Source organism: Abramis brama, assembly GCF_963993115.1.
Source record: "Abramis brama genome assembly, chromosome: 15".
NCBI lineage: Eukaryota > Metazoa > Chordata > Actinopteri > Cypriniformes > Leuciscidae > Abramis > Abramis brama.
Window position 1 is genome coordinate 26,740,948 of NC_139977.1, and position 15,795 is coordinate 26,756,742.

Below are 15,795 nucleotides of genomic sequence, written 5' to 3' on the forward strand. Positions count from 1 at the left end.
AATTGCATGCGCCGCAGATCCACACACACGACACCGGCTTCGTGTGATTTTTCTGTCGAGTGTAAATATGTCAACTGTCGAAGAAATTGATGAATAAGCTCGTTTATCGTTTGTATTAATATCTCGTTTTTATTATATTTAGTGTGTTATTAGGTTAGCGCTGTTATAGTTTTAATTTGTGACCCACGTGGGCACATTGATGACATTTCGTGTGTGCTTTAGTTAATGACAGTGGTCTTCAAAGGATAGCCTTTACAGTTTGTGTAAGATCTCCCTCAAGTCCGAGTCAGGATGAAGTGTCACTATGAGGTGCTGGGCGTTAAAAAAGACGCGTCGGACGACGAACTGAAAAAGGCTTATAGGAAATTAGCCTTGAAATGGCACCCAGGTATTTGATTTCATCTAAATTAATCTATTCCATAATTGTCCCATTTTATTATGAGGCTGTTGGTGTCGTCTCGTATTTGCACATGTTCTCTAACAATTCCTCAGCGATGATCTGTCAAGTCAAGTGCTGTTAATTATAGGACTTACGTCAGTTTAATAATGTAATAATGTATCATATTTTTTATTCTGATTCTAGACAAGAACTTGGATAACGCAGATGAGGCTGCAGAGCAGTTCAAACTGATCCAGGCTGCATATGATGTTCTGAGTGATCCACAGGAGAGAGCCTGGTAAGACCTACAACAAACCCTGGAAGAAAAACAACACCACTGTGGCCTGGTTTCACAGACAGGGCTTAGATTAAGCCAGGATTAGGCCTTAGTTCAACTAGGACATTTAAGTAGCTTTTATAAATGTGCCTTAGGAAAAAAACATTACTGGTGTGAATCTTGAGACAAAACAATGGCACTGACATTTTAAGATGTGTCACTGCAAGTTGCTTTCAGTTAAAACAGCTCAAACATGCATTTTAGTTTGGGTTTGGTCTGTTCACCAAATTAGGGCCCTGTGAAATTTTTTTCCCTAGTCCCGTTTTTCTGGACTCAGATTTAATGGTTAAATTATATGTTAGTAATCAAAAAGCATGTATAATCAATTGAAATCATGAAACCTATACAGTTAAAAATGTAACAAAACTAAAATTTTAGGGCCCTATGAAATAGCCTACATTTAATTTTTCTCAAATTCTGTTTTATTTTTCCCAAATTCTGTCATTTCCTCTGTGATCAAAAAGCATTATATGCCTTCATTAAACTTTTACTGCCTAATAGTTTACTATATTTTTTTTATTACAATAATAGGGCCCTATGAATTTATTTTTTTTTTTTTGTATTTCATTTGTTCTGGATTTTTGATTTAGCCTAATACAAATTAATTATCAAAAACTGTGGTAATCAAATGAAGGCATGGAACTTGTTAAAATGTAAGCAAATGAAAATGAAAATTCCTTTTATTTTTTTGACAAACAAAATGCTGCACAACAGGGGTTAAAACTCATTCATAGGCTCCAGGGTTATGATCCAAAATGCAAATTGCCTTATTATAGTGCCACATAGTGTCAGGGACTGAGAATTTGCAAGGCATGTTTGTGAAAACTAAAAACAAGTAAATGAATAAATCCAGCTGTTGGAATCCATTCCCACCCCTGTGGTGTGAGTTGTTGATTCTATCCTGTATGGGGATCTTAACCATTATCAGTTTGGTAAATATTAGAACTTCCTTGTACAAGAAACATGTTGTGCACAGGATCAGATGGTGAGAAAATGTCCAGTTTTCAGTGAGTAATTCTTCATTCCAGTGTGTGTTTAGCTTCAAAGCCACAAACTCATATTCAGTTATTGACTTTGAGCAGTTCGACCTTCGCCACTCTACCATGTGAAATACTTTTAGACTTGGTTTTCTTCCGTTTTTTTCTCTCCCAAACTTCAACCAGAACTTGGTACAAAATGTATCTTGGTGTCATCTTTGTTAGTCATAAATCACTCTGTGTGTGTGTGTGTGTGTGCGTGTGCGTGTGTGTGTGTGTGCTCTGTGCACATAAAACTCACTGATCAAAATGTGTGTGCACAAACTTGGATAAATGCAGAGGACAAATTCTGAGTATGGGTTGCCATACTTGGCCTTCACGTCATAAGGATTTCATAAAATAATGTTTTTAGTCTATTTGAGCTTCTCTTAAATTGATCCTGAGTAATTAATAGTTTTCACGTGACGTCACACCCTTATAGGAACATCAACCTGGGGTGCGTTTCCCGAAAGCATCGTTAGCCAACTATGGTCGCAAGTTCCGTCGTTACCAATAGAGTTCAATGGACATTGCGATGAACTTGCGACCATAGTTGGCTAACGATGCTTTCGGGAAACGCACCCCTGGAGGGAAAAACAAGGATTTCCTCCGCTGCCCCTCAGTCATTTTGACCAGGTTTTTAGTAAGTACTAATGTAGTAAGACGGTAATATTGAAATACCAAATTCAATATACACCTGGCCTTATTGATGATGCATACTTTGTACAGGCAAGCAGATCAACACAGATTATAAATGCAACACAAGATTTCTCGTTTAGCGTTTTTTTTGTTGTTGTTTTTTTCATCGAAAACCATTATAAAGAAAACACGTTGCATTCATATTCTGGGCTCATTTGCTCGCCTGTGTAGAGTATGCATCATCAAAAAGGTGTAAACTGAATTTGATCTTTTAATATCACTATTTAAGTGTAAATTAAAGGGACACTGTGGAGAAATTGTGTTTTTGTCAAACAGCGACCCCTAGAGTCGCTGTGGAATACTTGCACTGACGTAAGTACCCACGAAAGCCGAAAACAAACGCTGGTTGGCATCTCACGTCCATAGACAGTATATAAACGCTCACGTCCGAATTTGAGGAAGTGGTGGGGGAAGTGACGTATGCCGTAAAGCAGTCGAATTTTGTAGTTCTTTTTGTGCTCTGGTTACTACCCGAACCCCGAAGTTGGGGCGAAGACGGCTATGGCAGACGTGTCATTCAACCTAGAGAGAGAGAGAGATTCTGCTGCTCAATAAAAAAGGAAATGGAATATTAACATTGTTGTTGTTCAACTGACGAGTCCATCATGGCAGAGAAAATTAATCGCAGATGAAGGTTTTAATCACAGGTTAGAATGTAATCCCTGATTTGTTAATTAAGAGGTGCAACAAAACTCGATTTAAAATAAAACCCAGATCAACAAATCCTTGATTAGCATTAAACTTTGCTTGATTCAATCCTTATTGGTGCAGCCCACAAGTGTTTTTCACGTTAAGCGTTTGGAACGGTCTGCTGTTTTTAGTGGTTGAAATACTGCAGCAGGTGCTGTATATGGATCACAAGTACAGAAAACTTGCATCTTGTTCACATATTTTTGTTTTTGAAATGGATAATTGACAGATTTGTGCTGCAGTTCTATGGCTGTTTTGCCCCCCAGGGGTCCACAACAACACGTGACTAACAACTATAAATTCTGACTCTTTGACAAGAAATTCTCACATAGTCTTTTTAAAAGACCAAAGCATCCTTCAGGCTGCAGCTCTTTCATTTCGAGTATGTCATTTTCAGCTTGTGGCGCTAGTTAAAGGGTTAGAGTAGTTCACACCAACGTTAACATTCTTAAATTCTCATCCTCATGTTGTTCCAAACCACTATGTCTTTTCCATTGAACACAAAATGGTGAATTTTTAAATGGCTATTTTCCATATGGTGGTATGGATGGATTACTTTTGTGGAGCTTTTTGACAGAACTGGCTGCTGCTGTTGTATACAAAAGAGCTTCTTCAAAATTCTCCTTTTGTGTTCTATGGAAAAAATAACAGCATATGGGCTTGGAATGACAGAGAGAAGTATTTAATGTTATTGTTGCAAATTCTGCTTATCTACATCTGCCTAACAGGAATGAGGATTTGTCAAAACTGTGAACTGGGTTCAAAATGGCAAACAAATCAGTAATATAATATGAAAAACAAATATATTAAATATAAATTTAAAAAAACGTATACTTGCAGCGTATGCCATTGCTGAATTTATAGCCATTATTTCTTTATAAATTCCAGCTTTTATTGCAAAAGTATTGCAAATATATGGCAACAGTAATTCATTACATAGTTATTGTTATAACTTATATCAATAAAAATTACTGTTGTTTTTTGACATTTATCTCTAGCAGTATGTGGGACTAAGTACCGCTAATACTAATCAGTTTTTGGCCGTTAGTATACTAAAATGGCTGGTTCAAGTGAACAGTCTTCATTATACATCCATTAATATTTAAGTATTAATATGGCTGTTGCTTTTGTTTTAAGGTATGATAACCACCGAGAGGCGCTGCTGAAAGGGGGAGTCAGCGGAGAGTACCAGGACGACAGCATTGATCTCGTGCAGTTCTTCACTGTCACTTGTTACTCGGGTTATGGAGATGATGAACAGGTGAATATTAAAATGTATTTTTAGTTGGTCAGTAGCCGCATGCATACCTAGGTGTCCGTTCATCCTTTTTTTCATTGAAAATGTTGCATTGTCCATTTATCTATTTTTAATGTATAGCTCATATGTATGGAAGCTTGTTTCCGCCACAGAATGAAAAAGTAAAAAAAGGTAATTGTGACTTTTTATCTCACAATTCTGACGTTTTTTATCTCGCAATTTCGAGCTTATCTAGAAAACTCACAACTCTGACATATTTTTTCTCGCAATTGCGAGTGTATATTTTGCAATTCTAACTTTTTCAGAACTATAAACTGGCAATGCGAGTTAAAATGTCGGAATTGGAAAAATAGGAAAGATTTCAGATTTGTTTTATTCTGTGGGGGAAACAAGCTTCCATACAAATGTCTGCCATTGATATTAAAGGAAAAAACCCTGAACCAGTTAAAGTGGACACCATCATGTACCACTGGAGGGCAGTAGAAGTTCATGTTGAAAATGCACTGCAATCCAAGTCTTGCTTTCAGTTTGGAGAGATTCAGATTATTAATTGTAGAAATTGATGTGTTATGTGTTTTTAATTTTGTCTCTGTAGGGCTTTTACACTGTATACAGGAACCTGTTTGAGTCTATTGTAAAGGAGGAGATGGAGCACAGTAAAGATGAAGAAGACGAGGAGGATGAGTTTCCCTCATTTGGAGACTCTCAGAGTGACTATGACACTGTATGTAGACACTAGCACACATTATTACAGCTTTTACTCCTGTCAAAATAAAATATGAATATGATAAATATGATAAAAAAAAGTTTCTTGAGCAGCTGTTTTCTGAAGGATCATGTGACACTTAAGGCTGGAGTAATAATACTAAAAATTCAGCTTTGCCATCACAGGAATAAATTACACTTTGAATTATATTAAAATGGAAAACAATTATTTTGTATTGAAATAATATTTCACAATGTTACTGTTTTTACTGTATTTTTCATCTAATCTAATACAGCCTTGGTGAGCAGAAGAGACATCTTTTAAAAATCTGACCAACCCCAGACTTTTAAATGGCACTGTACATGATTCTGACTCTTTTGAGCTGGCTATTTTACGTGAATCGGTCAAAAATGATTCTGTTATCAGTTTGAATCAGTCTAAAGACACAAACTTCTTCAAGTACCCATAAAATTGTTAACGGAAGCTTTAAAGAATTGGAATCAGAACCAGAATCGTTAGAAAACTGAACAAATCTTGAGACAGAATTGAGAGACATTTCTTTTTTAGGAATTGTTTAAAAAAGATGATTTTGAGATGGTTTGTTCGAGAGATATGTATAGATTGTACCATGAAAACACTTGAATGGCATCAGAGTTCTTCAGGGGGTCTAGTGCATTTTAGACCTTTCAGCCAAATGAGACTGTGGATTATTAACTTAGATAAATGGAACACGAAAGCATTCCCATCTAAATACTTGTCCAAATAAGCTAGTACAGGTAACAGCAGGACGGCAGTATTTCGTATCTAAAAATACATTTCAGATTGTTCGATAAAAGAGGGGGAAAATCTTGACTGAAGACTTTGGTTCAAGCTATCCAGCATCTCGTTTAGTAGTCGAGAATATTTTCTCCAGGGTCTGAACAATAAACTTCACCCACTCCAGTTAGACCTAAAGGCACTTAAGTGATCTAAACCATTTCCCTTTCCCGGTGTGGCCCGTACCTGCACTTTACCTAATGGAGGTTTGGGAGTCATTTGTCATTAATGGAGGCCTGCAAGAAGCAGATGAAATGAGGATGACTGTACAAGCCTCTTCATATTTTTGTTAAAAGGATGAAGCATCCAGGAAGTTTATCCATCAAGTTATATAGTATTATAGGTTCTCTTCACATTTGTGTGACATTTTCTCAAAATTTTGTCTCCCTGGTGCTCTCAGGTGGTGCATTTATTCTACGGCTACTGGCAGAGCTTCTGTACGCGCAAAAACTTCGCGTGGAAGGAGGAATACGACACGCGACAGGCCTCCAACCGTTGGGAGAAGAGAGCCATGGAGAAAGAGAACAAGAAAACCAGGGACAAGGCCAGGAAAGAGCACAGCGAGCTGGTGCGGTCACTGGTGGCCTTTGTCCGAAAACGTGACAAGCGCGTTCAGGCCCATAAGAAACTGGTGGAAGAGCAGAATGCGGAGAAGGCCAAGAAAGCTGAAGAACTGAGGAGAAAACAGAAGCTCGACCAGGCCAAGTGAGTGAGATTAGCCCATTTTATGGGGCTGGGTGATATGGCGGCGTATTTTGTCCATACAATGGTAAAAATGTGTCAACTGGGAGAGATATTTAGCTTTATATGGATAGCTATATAGATACAGCCCCACAGTCATGTAAAACCTTGAAATATCAGAGCTTTTGCATAAAAATAAATAAAAAAAAGTTCACCAAAGCTGCATTTATTTGATCAGCCATTACTCCAGACTTCAGTGTCACATGATCTTTCATATATATATATATATATTTTATACACACACACACACACACATTTTCATATATTAAATATGTTAAATAAATAAATTTTAGCTGATATAGTATATAGTTATATTTTATGTAAGTAAATATAACTTATTTTAAAACATATTTTTACTTGTACGTCAGGTCTTAAAGTGACAGCAGCCTAATAAACCTGATGGTGTCTGTGTCATTAATGTTGATCAAAGAACAAAAGACAAAAAGAAAATGACTCAGTGAAAAATCACTTTTATAGCTTTTACTAAGGTTTAATCTATATATCATTTTTGCAGCGAAGATTGTGAAGTGTTTGATTATTCAGTTTCTGTATATTTAACCTGTTAAGAGTGCGCGGTTTATCTATCAATCAGATGTGCGTGAAAGTTGTTAATGGTAATTAACAGTAATTTATTCCTGTGATGGCAAAGCTGAATTTTCAGCATATTTACTCCAGTCTTTAGTGTCACATGATCTTTCAGAATCATTCTAATATGCTGATATATGTGCCATTAGGCTGGCGGAAGGCTATAAGGAACAGAGTTGGGCCGCCATGTCAGAGCTGGAGAAAGAACTGCAGCAGATGGAAGCCGAGTACGGTCTAGAGTTTGGTGACGTATCAGAGAGTGAAGAGGACGAGGAGGAGGAGGTGGAAAACGGGCAGGAGAGGGCAAGCGTAAAAGGGGGAGGTGAGTTCTGATGACGTACACGTATACTTGAGTGGATTCTGGGTACAGGAGGTCACAGGTTCAGGGATCAGTCAAAGATTCAATGCTCATCATTTTGAGACTGAACAAAGTTTCGAAGGATTAAAAACATTCCCACAACATTTTTTTCGTATTTGTATAAAACTGTATTTTAAATCTATGCAGTGACTTTTAAGTGTGACATCAGTGTCCAAATAGTTGTAGAGATCACTATATAAATAGACAGGACAAGTCAGAGTGATTCATACATAATGAAAAGATACACAGAGCATCACCAAGTCATGAAAAATACCTTAATCATACTGTAAAACATTGGTGAGTAATGGACGGAACGTATCTAACAGCTGCTTGACCTTTGTCAGATGCGGTGCAGGCAGATGGTGCCGCGGAAATGGACGACTATTATGATGACCTGTATTGCCCTGCCTGTGACAAATCTTTCAAATCCGATAAAGCGTGAGTGAACATGTGCACTGCTCTGTCGCACACCCTTCATCACCTCACTGATCAAAATGTGGATTTCAGTTTTTAGATCTCGCATTTTTAAGTCGCCCACTTCACAAATTAATAAACATTATGTAATTTTTTAGTTCAGGTCTGTAGTTGGTTTACTTTTATGAAGTAAAGAAATTACACTACCATTCTACAGTTGTTTTTTTTTTTATCTATTCTGCTGACCAAGGCTGCATTTATTAGATCAAAATTGCAGTTGAAACTGCAATATTGTGAAATATTAGTAGAATTTAAAATAACTGTTTTCTATTTTAATGTATTTTAAAGTGTAATTTATTCCTGTGATGCAAAGCTGATGTGATGCATCATTACTCCAGTCTTCAGTGTCACATGATCTTTCAGAAATCATTCTAATATGCTGATTTGGTGCTCAGGTAATATTTTTTTATTAGTATTACCAATGTTGAAAACAGTTGTGCTGAAAATCATGATGCATTTTTTTTTTTTTTCGTTTTTTTGATAAATAGAAAGAAATTTACGTAGCATTCATATATATGTAGCATTAATTTCATACTGTAACTTGTGATCAATTTAATAAATAAACAAAAAATATATATATTTAAAAAAAAAAAATCCAAACCTTTGAATGGTAGTGTAAATGGACACACCACTAACATTAGTGTAGACATTTAATGATTTAGAATTTTTTTCTTAGGTGTTGTTTTTCTACTTTAGCCTAAGTTTTATTAATTACTTTAATAATCACAAACAAACAACATGTTTTGAACTAATTTGCATTACATGCATATCATTTAGCAGTATAATCTGTTTCTCTCACATCAGCATGAAAAACCATGAGAAGTCCAAAAAACACAGAGAGATGGTGGCATTGCTACGGCAACAGCTGGAGAAGGAAGACAAGTCGCTGAGTCAGAACTCTGTGGAGAGAGAGGAGGAAGAGGACGATGATGATAGTGATGAACTTGGTGGCACACCAAGACAAAAGTAAACCATAGCACTAGAGATGTGCTCTTCAAATATAATTTGTTTGTTTTGCTATTATAGTATTTCACAATATATGCCTGATTTATAAGCGTCTACTGTGTCACATGCTAATGTAAAAAGATTATTAATAATATTAATGTTTAAATCAATAGGATAGATCATACATAATGTCATGACATTTTCTTTATTAGTTATGTAATAAATAAAGGAGTTTGTAGAACATCTATAAGTTTGTGTACTTAAACGAGGCGTCTGGTGGCGTTGTTGGATGTTCCTGTCCACTGATTGGTTCATTTGATTACAGATTATCTAAAAGGCAGAAGAAAAAGAAACGGCAGCAGAAAACCGTAAATGTAAGTCACTGAAATCTAACCTCAGAAGTATTTGAATTGGCTAGACTTGATCCAGTAAAATGTAATTTTTCTAATACGGTTGTTCTGTAGAATCTCCCAGAAGAGCCCGAGATGGACAGTCCAGTCCAACGGTCCACAGAAGAGCATCCCCCACCTGCACCTGATTCGGGCAACAACGAGGACACCCCAGTCCCCTCTGAGGGTCCAGATGAGAATCTAAAACCAGAGGGATGTGAACCTGCAAACCAAAAAAGGTGCCTCTCATATGCCTGTTAACTATCCACCGGTTTAAAATGTTATGTTGTTATAAAGTCCTCTGTATATTGATATGAACTGAGATTAACTCTTAATGTCACATTATACAGCTCTGAAAAGTCAAAAGGGAAGAAAGGTGGAAAAGACTCTAAAAAGAACGGCAAACCAAATGGCGGTGTAGAAGTTGCTCAAGAGGTGTGTACAGTACTTACGTTAGCATGTGTGTGTACATGTGAGCAAGCAGCCACTCCTCTATGGCCTTACAGCTGTTTTATAATCATCATCCAGTCATATACAACTTCATATGACTTATTATAACATGATTTTCTATAATCATCTATAATTTAATAAAATGTATGCATATGCCAGCTTTGTTTATTCTCATTCTGATTGGTGTAATAAAGTAGTTCTACACACTGTTGAAATAAATAAACTAGTATAAATGAAATAATTATTCTTCCCATGCTTGTAATGAAGAAGTGCTTATCAATCAAAAGAAAAGCTTGAAAGACTCCCTTCCCATTATTATTATTATGCCATATTGATATATAATCACAAAATGTTGGCTAAATTGTGCAGCCCTACAAACAAGCACAGCAGATTTGTTTTAATTACATTTTAATCACAGTTTTTATCAGAAAAATCGTAATTCAATTTATATTTTTTTTCCCCCCAAAATGTTGCAGCCCTAGCTTAGGAGTTAATGTCGCTCTCAGAAATGTCTGTCAACAATTGGTGGCAGTAAAGCTTAATGTAACCTTTTCTCAATGTTTTTTCTGCTCCGTATAGAAGGAAGTGAACCTGCGCTGTGTGACCTGTCAGTATGAATTTGCCACCAGGAATAAACTTTTCGATCACCTGAAGACCACAGGCCACGCCACTGCCCTCTACTCTAGTAACGCTGCACAAACGTGCAAGAAAAAGAAGGACACCAGGAAGAACAGATAACCGAGAGGCAGACTGAAAGACTGAAGCCCCTCTGACTGTACGCTTGCCTAAGAAAACCTCGTTGGATGGCATGCAGTTGTGCAACCATCAGGGAGTGCGTTTATGGGCCTGCGTGTCGTGTTGTCCCTATGAGAATGAATTTGTGCCCTGTGGGCTGACATTTCTTTTGTAATGCACCATATGCCAAAAGATTTCCCTAGAACTGGCATTTATTCCTACCATAATTGATGCATAATCTGGTGCGTCAGAGCGGTTCTGTAGGAGAATGAGACTTCTATTGAGTAGACTGTGCATATGTCGTTTATTTTAGGAAGTTAAGAGTAATTATGATGGCACGTTTTATGTCACATTTAGTTGCATTTTCAAAGTGACCATTCCAAAGTGGTAAACTGTAAAAGGCAACGTAAGGAATAAAACTCCACTGGATGTTTTGAACATGGATGTTTTTGACATTTTCATTTTATTGGAAATGTTTTGGAAGGTGGAACTTCAGTTTGAAGAAATGCGCTATGAACCGCAAAATCTCACAACAATGTTATTATTAGTAATTAGACCACTGGGTTTAAGATTGTAAAGAGGTAAAAGCTAAACATTCAAATATGTTTAATGTACCACGTGTGTAACGGGTCAGCTGCAGTATAAAAAGGCTTAGTGTTACGCAAAACAATACCAGTGGATTTCCAGGAAAGGATCGCAAAAAGAACTAGAAAAAAATGTAATAAACAGTTGCTGTCTTTGCAGGACAAAAATCTCCTTCTCTTCATATAACGTTTTAAGAGACAACACAGATTTATTTATGACCTTGCTTGCCTTAATGGTATAAGCTATGAATGTCACTTGAACTGGATCTGGTTTGAATTTATTCCTCTCAAAAATCTCCAAACATGTTTTATGTATTTATAACAGTGTTGTTTTAGACACGACCCTGCAGTTGATGTACATGTAAAAAGCTACGGACATTTGTAGAAATCTCTTCATCTTTTTTTAAGTCTACAAATGTGCTTTAGTATTTATTTAGCATTGCAAAAATCATCATTTGTTAGATACTTTTCACTTTTTTTCAGTCCTGAAAACAATTCCCTTATTGGAAAGGTAGTTTGTACCAGATTAGGTTTGTTTGTTGCGTAAGGAAATCTTTCAAGTTCTATTCTGACAGTATAAAATCAATATAAACTTGGTAAGATGTATCTGTACCTGTAAAACAACACAAACCTGTTATACCGGGTATATCATGGTGTATTGTTGGAAGATAATTTTGAGATGACAATTAGTTTCAAATATATAATGAAATCATTTTACTGTAACAAATAATTGTTAAATTACTTTATTACATGAAGGTAAGATGACTAGAGGTATTCATGTTTTTCTCCATGTCTCCAAAAAAGATTTGAGACAGTAGAACTGGTCCCAGTTTTTGAAACTTCTTAAAGGGGTGGTATAATGCCCTTTTCACAAGATGTAAAATATATCTATGATGTCCCCAGAGTGTGTGTGTGAAGTTTTAGCGCAAAATACCCCACAAATATTTTTATATAGCAAGTTAAAGTTGTCACTTTTTGAGGGATTGCAAAAACGCACCGTTTTGTGTCTGGCCCTTTAAATGCAAATGAGCTGCTGCAGAGGGCGGGGTTTCAAAAGCTTGTGTGTGTTAGCAGCTGCTATTACCTCACGCAGACACACTAAAATGACAGAAACTGTTCTGCCTTTAATGTTAAAAAGGAGTCAGACAAAGATGGAGAGACTCAAGAAGAAGTGACAACATGTAGAATGCAACAGGACGTCTCTGAATGGTTAGTTGATGAATTTATGTTACTGATGTGGAGTTAACTATTTCAATTAAGATATTTTGTCATGATAAATCTATAAATCACTCATATAGGAACTATTGTGAGATGCACACAGAGTGACTTTCTATTGCATGTGAAAAGATGTATGCTAAAGTTTGAGCTGACTCACAAATGTACTGTTATACAACAACTTTTCCTCTTCTCAACATGGACTGCGTGTTCCCGGGGGCGGGGTTTATGTAAATTCTAGGGTTAGTGATGTCACTAACCCGGGAGGAATGTCGTGTAGTCCCAACCAGCCGTTTGTTGTAGTCCTTTTCTTTAAAAGCAAATATCTTCCTTTGCTTTGAACTTTGAGTATTGTAACTTTGCAGATGTTGTTTATGCTCAAACAGCAACATTACACACTAACTAAAGTTAGAAAAGTGAAATCATAATCAACCACCCCTTTAAAAGATCTGGTGTTAGATGGTCAGTCAAGTGCTTATAAGTACCTTATAGTGAAAGTGCTATGTTTCTGAAGTATAGTGTACTCAAATCAGTAACTGATAAGAACCGTTCTTGACGCAAGGTGTGAAGAATGTGTTAGTTGCCTTTAGTGGTCTTTAGATTAACTGTCCAGACCTGTTCTGTAATGTGAAATTTTCCAGATAAAATGTGAGCCAATGTGTCTTCATCATGCTCTGCATGTCTTATCTTCTCTCCATGTAGTTGAGCACTGCCTGGTTGAATACAGCGAGGAAGAAGTCTGCGTCGTCTTTAGTTATGCACATAGGAGGCTTGATCCTGAAAGTCTGGGGGTGGAAAGAAAAATAATTTTCTTTTTGGGGTGAACTGTTCCCTTAAGTGTACATTCATTGCTTACTGTGACTAAGTTCAGACAAGCAGGATTCCTGAGGTATTGAGCGACCATGCCACTACAGGACCGAAGCGAATCCCTGGAATACCTTTTCCATTGCACAACATCCCCAGCTATACACCTCATGCATTCATGTTCCATCTCCGCACGAATCACTTTACATATAGACCCTGTCACCTCGCCTACCTGTCCGTACAGCCCCCCTTTTCCAATCAGCACGCCCATGTCTTTAGTGTCCTCGAAGATCTCAGCCATGGCCTCTTGAGGGAGCGGGTCTCTGGTGACCTAGACATGGGTTTGAGAGAAATGTCAAAGTGGGTTTTAAGAGAGCGATTTCAAGTATGCTGCTTGATTAAACATGTTTTTAGTTAGAAAATGTAATGGAATAGTTTTCCAAAAATGAAACTTCGGTCATTTACTCACCCTTATGTCATTCCAAACTTATGTGACTTTCTTTTGTTGGTACTTAAAGGAGATGTTTGGAAAAATTAAATAAAGTAATTATAATTAAAGTTATAAAGTACTGCCAAGCTCCAATTTTTGCTCTGTTTTACACACACACAGACACAGAAAGTGAAATGAACCAATATTACAGTGCTTTTTGGAGCTTGGCTAAAGTCACCTTCCACTTTCATTAAATGGAAAACAGCAGCTTTGACTTTCAGCAAAATATCTCCTTTCATGTTTAATGAAAGAAAGTCAAATAGGTTTTAGAAAAACAAGAAAGTGAGTGAATGTTCTTTTTTAAGTACTTCTTCCACTCAGTGAGTTTCCATTTTAATAGCACGGAAATCTGCTGAAATGTCACTGAAGCGTACTTTGTGTGTCTGTTATCTTTCTAGACACATCCTCAAACAGTTTCCAGTAAATAACCATAGGTAAGAGAGGTTCGCTGGGTGTTTTTAACTCCGGCAGAGTGCGGAGTGTATTTCTGGGAATGTTCAAACATGCTGTCTCATTGCTATCTGCTGTAGTTAATGACTAACAAGTTTTGTTGCTCATTCCCTGTGAGGAAAATGACATACACTCACAACAAACACTCTGAATCATTAACTATTCCATCTGGAGCTAAAGTAACTCCTACATTCGACTCTTCTCATACCTCAAGGTCAAGAAACCATGATTGCTCTGCAAATAAAGTTTAATGAAGTGAATGCACAATCACAAAGCTGAAGGATTTTCACATTGATTTCTGAAGCGAGCAAAAGCCTGAGGTGTCAGTGAGATTAACATTCACAAAACAAGAGGGTTTAAGACATTTAAAGCTGAAGCGTGTCAGTTTTTATGCGGATACTATTGCATCTGCATTTGTCTCTTCTTGAATTTTATTCTGAGCTCCTTTTAGAAGAAAAGCTGCAGTAGTTTGTGCTTAATGCACTCATACCTGAAAGGTAAAAGTGAGGTTACAGCATCAGATGAGAGGCAGTTTCCATCATTAAAGCTGTACACAGTGGGACACGTGTACCGCCAGATGTCTTTGTGTATTCAAGGCATGAGTTCAGGTGGAACGAAATGTCTTTACTAAAGATCCTTCAGCTGACAAATATGTACTCCATGCTGTTTTCGTAACATTGGGCAGAAATGTAGGCTAGTTTCTATAACAAATAAATGTATAGACTCGCTTCATTCCTTCTTTTTAAGATAGGGTAACATACAGTGAGGAAAATAAGTATTTGAACACCCTGCTATTTTGCAAGTTCTCCCACTTAGAAATCATGGAGGGGTCTGAAATTGTCATCGTAGGTGCATGTCCACTGTGAGAGACATAATCCAAAAAAAAAAAATCCAGAAATCACAATGTATGATTTTTTAACTATTTATTTGTATGATACAGCTGCAAATAAGTATTTGAACACCTGAGAAAATCAATGTTAATATTTGGTACAGTAGCCTTTGTTTGCAATTACAGAGGTCAAACGTTTCCTGTAGTTTTTCACCAGGTTTGCACACACTGCAGGAGGGATTTTGGCCCACTCCTCCACACAGATCTTCTCTAGATCAGTCAGGTTTCTGGGCTGTCGCTGAGAAACACGGAGTTTGAGCTCCCTCCAAAGATTCTCTATTGGGTTTAGGTCTGGAGACTGGCTAGGCCACGCCAGAACCTTGATATGCTTCTTACAGAGCCACTCCTTGGTTATCCTGGCTGTGTGCTTCGGGTCATTGTCATGTTGGAAGACCCAGCCTCGACCCATCTTCAATGCTCTAACTGAGGGAAGGAGGTTGTTCCCCAAAATCTCACAATACATGGCCCCGGTCATCCTCTCCTTAATACAGTGCAGTCGCCCTGTCCCATGTGCAGAAAAACACCCCCAAAGCATGATGCTACCACCCCCATGCTTCACAGTAGGGATGGTGTTCTTGGGATGGTACTCATCATTCTTCTTCCTCCAAACACGTTTAGTGGAATTATGACCAAAAAGTTATATTTTGGTCTCATCTGACCACATGACTTTCTTCCATGACTCCTCTGGATCATCCAAATGGTCATTGGCAAACTTAAGATGGGCCTTGACATGTGCTGGTTTAAGCAGGGGAACCTTCCGTGCCATGCATGATTTCAAACCATGA

At 37.3% G+C, this 15,795-nt stretch overlaps 2 protein-coding genes and 1 long non-coding RNA gene across 3 annotated transcripts in view; 1 reads left to right on the top strand and 2 right to left on the bottom strand.

Annotated features, from left to right (window-relative positions):
- Positions 1 to 11,022, top strand: dnajc21 (DnaJ heat shock protein family (Hsp40) member C21). Its single transcript, XM_084136657.1, has 12 exons — positions 1 to 388; positions 584 to 677; positions 4,259 to 4,382; positions 4,975 to 5,103; positions 6,302 to 6,606; positions 7,377 to 7,549; positions 7,930 to 8,023; positions 8,864 to 9,025; positions 9,330 to 9,378; positions 9,469 to 9,632; positions 9,744 to 9,828; positions 10,423 to 11,022. The coding sequence occupies exons 1-12, from the start codon at positions 292 to 294 to the stop codon at positions 10,579 to 10,581; spliced, it is 1,635 nt and encodes a 544-aa protein (XP_083992783.1). The 5' UTR covers positions 1 to 291; the 3' UTR covers positions 10,582 to 11,022.
- On the bottom strand, positions 8,818 to 9,592 carry LOC311097157. The gene is made up of 3 exons (XR_014609198.1): positions 9,456 to 9,592; positions 9,265 to 9,334; positions 8,818 to 8,958 (listed from the first exon to the last, which is right to left on the bottom strand). It is a non-coding gene; the product is annotated as an uncharacterized lncRNA (long non-coding RNA).
- agxt2 (alanine--glyoxylate aminotransferase 2) overlaps positions 10,304 to 15,795 on the bottom strand; it is an 18,129-nt gene continuing 12,637 nt past the window's right edge. Inside the window, exons 13-14 of the mRNA XM_084136656.1 lie at positions 13,414 to 13,512; positions 10,304 to 13,162 (exon numbers count right to left, since the gene is read on the bottom strand). Of these exons, the coding sequence (XP_083992782.1) occupies positions 13,061 to 13,162; positions 13,414 to 13,512 (201 nt within the window). The 3' untranslated portion in view covers positions 10,304 to 13,060. The remainder of the gene's footprint in view (positions 13,163 to 13,413; positions 13,513 to 15,795) is intronic.

Excerpts from the sequence above, each read along its gene's own strand:
- dnajc21 (XM_084136657.1), top strand. The coding sequence starts at position 292 with ATGAAGTGTCACTATGAGGTGCTGGGCGTTAAAAAAGACGCGTCGGAC. Across the intron at positions 389-583 it reads AGCCTTGAAATGGCACCCAG|ACAAGAACTTGGATAACGCA; the intron begins GTATTTGATTTC and ends TTCTGATTCTAG. Across the intron at positions 678-4,258 it reads GATCCACAGGAGAGAGCCTG|GTATGATAACCACCGAGAGG; the intron begins GTAAGACCTACA and ends TTTTGTTTTAAG.